General features: G+C 47.7%; 1 protein-coding gene across 1 annotated transcript in view; it reads left to right on the forward strand.

Moving 5' to 3' along the window:
• Positions 1 to 6042, forward strand: part of SUSD3 (sushi domain containing 3) — a 28587-nt gene extending 22545 nt beyond the window's left edge. Inside the window, exon 5 of the mRNA XM_027888821.1 lies at positions 5389 to 6042. Within this exon, the coding sequence (XP_027744622.1) occupies positions 5389 to 5596 (208 nt within the window). The 3' untranslated portion in view covers positions 5597 to 6042. The remainder of the gene's footprint in view (positions 1 to 5388) is intronic.
• Positions 6043 to 8978: the final 2936 nt, after the last annotated feature.

Here is an 8978-nt window from a genome sequence, read left to right on the forward strand (position 1 = left end):
CAGCAATCCAGAGCAACGGCCTCAGCAGAGCTGCTGCTCTGGGAAAGCAGCTTTGAAGTCCAAGGTGAGGGAAATGCAAAGAAGCAATTGGGCTGAGAAACACTGGGAAGAATTAGCCTGTCCTGCTGGAATGTACCTCAGTTAAATTTCAAGCATCCACGCAGGGAGGGGTCTGTCTTGGGCTTGTTTCTGTGGTTTGCAGCATTTCTGCTTGTTCTTTAAGTGCAAGCCATCAGTCCCCTAAAATACACAAGGAAATGCAAGTGTTCTGTAGAAGAAAGGGGAGCCTGAATCCAATTACAACCACTGGAAGGTAAAATATGCACAATCCAGTGTAACACTGTGAGAGCAAACAGCAAACCTTTCTGGCATGAAGGGACATTTAAGAACCACTGTTGGAACCTATTTATATATGAGCATGTGCAGAAGATAGCTCTCCCAGGAGAAACACAGGTTGCCAGTGGAAAAAATGCTGAGGGAGCTCATTTCAGTGTGCATCAACTTCCTATTGATGGTAAGAAATAGCCACCCCTTGGTTCTGTTTGTTGCTTTGCTCTTTCAGCATAACAGTGCTGTAACCTGTCCTGGAATAGATACTCCCTTGACTCAGAGATGTGCTGGTTTTTTGTAAGGGAGAGGTGATGATCCAGCATTTTGCACACTTGGGGAGAACTGAATCTAGCTGTAGATTAACTCCTCTTCATCCCCTGTCAGCTAAGAAAACCACCAGAAAGAAATTAGCCCAGCTCAAAAATACGTCTAAAAAGTATCAGAGAAATTTGGTGTGGGTTTTTTGTTTTGTTTTGGTCTTGTTTTGGGTTTTTTTTGTCTAGCATGGAAGCATTTGGAAGAAGTTGTGCCTTCCGAATTTGGACTGTTTGGAGGTGAATTATTTTACACAGCTCTAGGCTAAGTTATAAAACATTCTCTATGAAGTGGTTGATCTGACTGCAGGAGCGAGTCAAATGGAAAAGCCCATGTCTCAGTAGGTTTTAAGTCCTCCTTTCAGCTATCCACACAGCTGGAGCATATTACAAAGAAGAAAAAAAAAAAAAATCTCTTCTGCAGAGAAGCAGGCTAGTGTGTTCTGCCACAGAAGATATTTTTAGCAGCTGAAATGTTTGTACCAGAGCCCTTTCTGACTACAAGATGCTTTACCAGTGTACCTGGCAAAAAAACAAATAAGGACAATCCAATAACAGAGAATTCCAAGTGAAAAGGTTTTGCAGAAAAACCCCAAGAGCAGCATGCTCTTAGGAGAGGCAGCTTGGCATTTTCGGTCAGTCCAAGGAGTCATGTGCAGGTTGGTGAGGTGAGCTCGTGGCTTTGACCTCTGCAGTAAAATTAAAAAAGTGTTCTTTTTCTCTTTGACTTAGTGGCTGTAATGGTGGAAATTTTCCACTATTTTGTGTAAGGACTTGTGAGGAAGGCACAAATCAGAAATGCACGTTGCTCTAAAAAATGCTGATGTCTGCCCGGGCTTGCTGAGCTCAGCTGTGAGCCAGAGGACCTTGCAGGAGTGTGAACAGGATGAGATGGGACACCTGGCTACATTCCTGCCTTACCTTCCCTCCCCTTGAGGACACTTTCCCAGCTCCTTGCCCTCTGAACACCTAAATAAAGGATCTGATGCCCTTCCATTAGCAGGGTAGTGTGGTGTGGATTTACCTCAGTGAAAGGGGACAACACCTGGAGAAGAAGCTGCTGCAAAGCTCGATGGAAGATGTCAGTAGAACAAGAAAAATGCACCAGGACACCTGGAATGACTGCAGGACCCCTCATCACTGCAGGGTTTAATACTGCACCACGTAAAGCATCCAGTGAAAGGGCTGCAAAGGGCAAATGGCCTGTTTGATAAAACTGTACAGAATTAATACAGTTCCCTACAGATGTTTGATTGAGTGGCACCAAGGACTGGTGGGGAGGAGACCCAGCACAGGAGAGGGGCAGATTTCCTTTCCCTGCTTTTCCCTGTGACTTATCCAACCTTGAGCTTCTCTATTGATGAAGTTGTTCTTTTTTTTCCTCTTGTTTTTCCTGTGTTGCTCTGTGTTCCCCCCTGCCACCTCTCAGAGACTAAAATCTTCCCTGCACCTTTTGACACACAGGTTTCAAAGAAAGCTGAGACAGGGGAAGTGAGCTGTGGTTTCCCCTTGGGGCCCTGGCAGAAGGGGTAGGATAGCTGGTTTCTAAATTACTCCCATTTCTGAATTTCGGTCTTGATTGTCGTCTCAAGAGCGTGAAGGGGGTGTGTACAGCCACATGTGCTTTCAATAGAGCTGCTGTTATTGTTTTCATAAGACTTTCATGATCACCCCAGGGTCTTGTACAAAGCCACCAGACATACAGGAACAAACAAACAAACAAAAAAAAAAACACACAAAAAAACCCCAACACACAAAAAATAAATCCCTTCCCATCCTGCAGTATAAAATCTGATTTCAGAGGCAGTGCCAGCACCAGGCACTCTGTGGCAGCCCCGCTGCTCTGTGTTCTCACATGTCTCGGGTGTCCCATTAACAGCGTTTTCCCCTCCAGCAAGGAACAGCTCTCAAGTCACACAAACCAAAATTCTTGTGAATCCTCTAAGCCCCATTGATAAATGCTGTGATGGCCATTCTTCTCCCTAGATGGGAATGCCGAATTTATCTGTCAGATAAAGGCTGCCCTTCTCAACTGTACCGTGCACCCAGCCTGGCTGTGCAGCACCCAGCACCCTGGGGTGCTTTGCAGTGCCAGATAAAGGTACAGGGAGGGCTTCTAATCCTCTTGCCAGGATGTTTTGGCTTCTAATCCTCTTACCAGGATGTTTTGGAGTAGCCCAGCTGGGAACTGGAGGTAAGGGAAGTTGAAGTGCTTGAAGAAACAGTCACACTTATTCAGGACAAAGTACAGAGCTCCCAAGGATGAGAGAGCAAACTGCAGGCTGTGTCTGGCTGGAGACATGCCCACAGAGCAGAGCCCACTGCCTGCACAGTTATCTGTCCCTTGGGGACACTGCAGCCCCTTTAATAGCTCTTTTTGCCATCTGCTGAGGTGGAAGCCCAGCTTGGTGAGCTGGCTTCGCTGTCCCTCTGATGGGGAGGGTTCGATGTACTGCAGGCAGGGGAGGGTGCCCACTGTTTCCTCATCCTATGCTTATGGAATCACAGAATCATAGAATGGTTTGGGTGGGAAGGGACCTTAAAAACCAGCTAGTTCCAACCCCCTGCCATAGGCAGGGACACCTTCCACTAGACCAGGTTGCTCCAAGCCCTGTCTAACCCTGAACACTCCCAGGGATGGGGCAGCCACAGCTTCTCTGGGCAACCTGTGCTGGTGGAAGCCAATGGAAGTTTAATAGCTCCTAAAATGGGAGGAAGGGATTGCTAAGCCACAAGTACAGTTGTCCTCCAAGTGCAGTTTTAGCCAGTTTGGCTTCCTGAGTTGGTGGTGGACTGTGGGTTAATTGCAGTGTTTCACAACGTGAAGCTTTAGAGGGGACAACATCAGAGCAGGATGAATTCTGCCCAAGTGAAATGTGTTTATTGCACCACAACCAGAATACCTAGATTTGAGCTATAATCCTGGCAGGGCAATTTGCAAAGGCTTTTTTTTTTTTTTTTTTTTTGCAAAGGCAGTTTTGCTGGCCCATGCAAAACTTTATCCCAGTTCCTCTCAGTGTATATGCTGCTTTGATTTGATTTTTATTTTCATTTTTATTTTCCCCATTGATCACCACCTCTAGAAGATGGAACTGAGTTCCTCATACTATAAAAAAAATAACGAAATGCAGAGCAGCAAGTATCTTAGAGGATTTTTTTTGGCAGTGAGGTGTGCAGCATTGCTCCATGTAGCTCCTGTTCCCTGATGGCAGCTCACAGAGCTGCTCAGGCTGGTCTTCTGGTGCCCAACACAAAGATACTTTAGGGCTTGTTGAGGCCCCAAGATTAAAAGGCACAGTTAAAACAGTGAGGTTAATACAACTTAGGTGAAGTTACCAGGCTGGTATTTTGAGAAATACGTGAGTTTGTTGTTGTCTGAATTATAGGTGGGTAACATCTGCTCCTCTGAGGACCTCCTTGATGAGTATGTGCAGCCTACAGATGCTGATCCAGTGTCCTCTCACATCCAGTACAGCAGTGTTCTAAGATGCCTACACATTATCTGACTGTAGCTCATGCCCCAAGTAGTTTTGTCACGCAGCTTTCCAGGGAAGAGCAAGATTTAGTCTCCTTTACAGGAGAGAGGTATCTGCAGCAGACCTACTCTGTAGCAGGACAGCAAGACTTCAGTTGTTCTGGTTTATGTTCTGTTATTCCCCTGCAGTTCCTCTGTTTGTGCACATTTTGTGTGTGAGCGTTTCTGCTGGTTTCTGCAGCTGATAACTGCAGAGTGCAGCTCCTATTTCCTGACCAGCTTTTCATGTCTGAAAGGGTAAGACCGTGGGTGTGGGTGTGCAGGCTGCTGCCTGCAGGGGCCACACCGAGGGTTCAGAGGAAGCTGGAGTTGGCTCAGCTGCAGTGAGTGTGGGGCAGGAACCCTCAGCCTTCCCCCTGTGCCTGCACGAGCTGCTGATGTTTTACAGAAGCCCCCCCAGTCAGGCTGCAGTGATTACCTGCATCTGCTGCACAGACCATGTGTGTAAAGGCCACTGCATCTGTCAGCAAAGTTCAGGAACAAGCTGATCCCATCCCCACCATGGTCATGAACGAAGGGGGTGTGGTTTACTGAGCATCTTTTCAGCAGCTCTGCCATCTCCATCTGCCACTGCTGCTGCTCTGCACCATCTCCTGCCTGCGGTGTTGATGTCTGGGGCAGTGGCCCCTGCTGGCTTCCCCCAAAACTGGGCAAACCCTTCCTTCCTGGTGGGAAGTGGGATGGATCAGTGACTGCCAGTGCTGCAAACACTTCAGCAACACCCTTCAGTACCAGGGCAGGCAGCCAAGGGCTACCACGAGCCCTAATGCAACCACTGGCAGCTCTGCAGATAACACTTCAGATCCCACTGAGCACAGCTGGCTCCTGTGCTCCCAGCAGTGCTCCACTAACCAAGCAAGGATGTTCCTGCTGCACCAGGCCCAGCATTCAAGCCCTCTCAGTCACATTCTGCCGAGAGCACGGCGCTACATTGGAGCTGGGGACTCGTTTGATGGCAAACAAACAAAAAACATCTGCCCCAACGACAAAAAAAACCCCCACACAACCTCCCAAGTCTTTTCAAGGTCTGCATCAGCTTTTACAAAGACATGATTGTTTTCCCCACTGCTGCCAAGTGGTCCTGATGCTGGGAGAAGCAATTTGTTATGGCACAGTACAAGTCGTTTGTGAAACACCTGATTGGGAAGTTCTGTTTCCTCACCGGAATTAATGGAACAGAAATATAACTTTTTCCTCTGTTGCTTGCAGGTTCCAGGAGGAGTGGACTCGGGATGTGGTGGCTCCTGGGTGCTGTAAAGGCAATGATCAGGTGCTGAAGCAGAGCAGAGGTGCCCCTGGGCCGCGGGCTGTGCCCAGACACAACACCACGGTGCAGACGGTGAATTCCATACACGTCGTCGAAGTCCACGGTCACAAGGACAGCTACAACAAACCAAGCTGCCAGATCCCTGGATAGCCGCTGTCTGAAACACCACTGCTCCTCTGGACCAAAAACGAAATTTGGATGGAAATACGTGCCTTAAAGACAACAGGAGAGAGTTTGTTATTCGTATGAGTTTGAAAGTTTTCTCTGCTCCAAGATGGTTATTTGACAGAAGCGCTCTGAGGTCTGAGACAAATAAAAACACGAATGTTGGGGCTGGCAGTCCGTAGCTGAGTTCTCTACACTTTGCTGTGCAGTGGGACCGTGGCAGAAGCACAGTGTCCTCCTGTACAGCCGGACAGGTGGTGCCAGGTTTGTATATTTGCCTCTTACAAAGTCGCTGATGATAATCACGCACCCGTCCGATTCCAGCCTTCTCCGGACCCTTGGGTTTTGTAAAGCATTCCAGAATGGAAAGCCCCTCATATTTTTACACAGTAGCGTGATAGGACCGCAATAAAATGTTGTTTTTAACGGAAGGTCCCGTTGTTTTGTGTCAGGGAGGTCTTTTTCTTTAATTCAGCTGCTCTGCTTTGAGAGACCCTGTGAGACTGGCCCACCCCCAGGGCTGCCAGCCTGTGGGAGAGGGGATGGCACATGGAGAGATGTCCTGCCCTGCTGTGTCCCCACCTTGCTCAGCTAGGGACCACAGCCCTGACCCCCTGGAGCTGCTGCAGGTGTCACAGTGTGGGAGCTGTGCAGCCTTCCTGCAGCTCAGGGGATCACTGCAGGATCACTCAAAACAAAGGGCTGAGGGAGCTGTTGGAAACCTGCCTCTTTTCCTGTTACTAATCTGTTCCTAGTGTGAGGGAAAAAAAGAGGTGGTGTGTTTTCTTGTTTTGTCCCTTCTGAATAGTTAAGTAACTGGTATGGCTCTAATTCTGCTGTTTATATGCACATAGATTTACATCCTGTAGTTATAGTATAGTTATTTTTGTTCAAGTTGAAGCCTTATTTATTCTGCCATCACTGTCTAATGGGCACTGCCATATCCCTCTCATGATGGAAACAGGACCTTATAGCAAGCTCCAGTAATTGTCTCATGGCATATTCCCTTGTTACAAATCAGGTGTCCTCTTAAGACCTTCAGTTTTGAAGCTTCAGTTTTGAAATTCAAATGACTGGAGCTTTGCTGGCAGGCGTAGGAATGCCCTCTCCTATCCTGGCCACACTCTGCAGAGATCAAAAACACAGGCTGGAAATTCAGTAACATGGAAGTTGCAGCAAAAGACCCTTTTTCCTGCTGGTAATGAGCTCAGTTCTTCTGTGCAGTAACACCCTGCAACACACTTTTTGGGATGAGCTGGAAAAAAAGGAGCATGGATGTACTTCTCATCACTCTCTTCTCATTCTCTGCTCTGGAGCCAGGCTGGGAGAGCTGGGGGGGTTCACCTGGAGAAGAGAAGGCTCCAGGGAGACCTGAGAGCCCCTTGCAGGGCCTAAAGGGGCTCCAAGAGAGCTGGAGAGGGACTGGGGACAAGGGATGGAGGGACAGGACAAGGGGGAATGGCTTCCCACTGCCAGAGGGCAGGTCAGATGAGGAAGATTGGGAAGAAATTCTTCCCTGTGAGGGTGGTGAGGCCCTGGCACAGGTTGCTCAGAGAAGCTGTGGGGTGTCCAGTACTGAGTCTGTAGATACAGGAGAAACTGGTGGAAGTTTACCTGGGAAAATACCAGAAACATCTTTAAAACTGGGTGATTTTTGTCTGATTCTCTGCTGGAGAAGTGTACAACCACCAGGATCCAGACATCTGTACCAGCAACAGCTTCATTTCTGAAGGTGGTGTGAAGTGGGGGGCAGTTGCTTCTAACTGTATGAGGGGAAAGCTTGTTAAAAACCAAAAGGGACATTTGGGTGGATGTGAAAATATATGACATCACATTTTTAAGAAAAGGAGAGCAGCAGAAAAAGGGAAATGGACTTCAAAAAGACAAATTGTGGCATCCCCAAATATAAAGTACGAAGGTCTTGTGGAGAAACAAGCTGTCACTATCATGGGCAGATTAAAGGCACAGCAGACTTGGAAAAGACCTAAGAGATCATCCAATCCAACCTGTGACAAACACCATGATGTCAACTGGACCAGAGCACTGAGTGCCACGTCCAGTCTTTCCTTAAACACCTCCAGGGACAGTGACTCCACCAGCTCCCTGGGCAGCCCATTCCAATATCTAATCTCCCTTTCTGTGAAGAATTATTTCTTCCTAATGTCCAACCTAAACCTCTCCTAGTGCAGATTAAGACCATGTCCTCTTGCCCTGTCACTGGTTCCCTGGGAGCCCAACCTCCACCTGGCTCCACTCTCCAATCAGGGAGTTGTGGAGGAGCCTCCTTTTCTTCAGGCTGAGCCCCCTTCCCCAGCTCCCTCAGCTGCTCCTCATCAGACTTGTGTTCCAGACCCTTCCCCAGCTCCGTTCCCTCCTCTGGACACGCTCCAGCTCCTCAGTGTCCTTCCTGAAATGAGAGGCCCAGAACTGGACACAGGAGCCAAGATGTGAGTACTGATACAGCTTCAGAAAACTCTGAAGGGACAAGGGAAGTATTAGAAAATGGGAAAGGGCAAATCTAACTTTAATAAGGGCAGAAAAGAGAACCTCAAGAAGTACCAGAATGGAGGCGCTTCTCTGATCCCCAGATAGAATAGGAAAATGATTTTAAACAATCCCTTTGCAAAGGAGGCACATCTCAACCTAGAATTTAAACAGATGTATGGGAGGGAACTGTTCTGTCCTACTGGCAATATCATGTCTGAGGTACACGTGTGAGGGGTGGCTCAGATATCCTTGATCCTGCCACTCTGCATCTCCTTTGAATTTCCTTTCTCTCCCCCTTCTCTGTGATTATGTTAACTGGATTTCATAATTTAGCTCCCTGGTGTTTTAATTTTATCATGTGGCTTTAGAATGCAATAATAGGGCTGCGAGTGAAATAAATTCCCTTGTTGGGATGTCTGGGTCAGCACACCAGGTGAGCAGGGAGCCTGTTCTACACATGAGGCCAAGCTGAGATGTTGGATGGGAGAAAGAACACCCTTGAGATGACATGGGAAGCACCAGAGAAGGCAGGTCAATTCACTGTGCCTTGTCTCAGAGCACTGGCTCACTGTCATTTATTTGGGCACAAGAAGCAGCAGAGTTACACCAAGATAAGGAAGCAACACCCAAACTGTTTGTACAATATTTGTGGCTCAGCTCCCTCTGGGACTGTGCTTAGTTCTGATGGCTGCACCCCCTGGAGTCAGCCTTATTGCTCATGCAAACATGATTTATTGTCAGAAGGGAAATAAGTGCTGTGCAGGAAGGAGATGAAAGCAGCTGAGAATATAAAATAGACTTTAAGAACCTCATATTTATTACATTAACCCTTAAATGTTTCCCAGCCAGTGGTTGCAATTGGATTCAGGCTCCCCTTTCT

The sequence above is a fragment of the Empidonax traillii genome, unplaced genomic scaffold (assembly GCF_003031625.1).
Source record: "Empidonax traillii isolate 1590-97213 ecotype Southwest subspecies unplaced genomic scaffold, ASM303162v1 scaffold246:size859669, whole genome shotgun sequence".
Classification (NCBI taxonomy): Eukaryota; Metazoa; Chordata; class Aves; order Passeriformes; family Tyrannidae; genus Empidonax; species Empidonax traillii.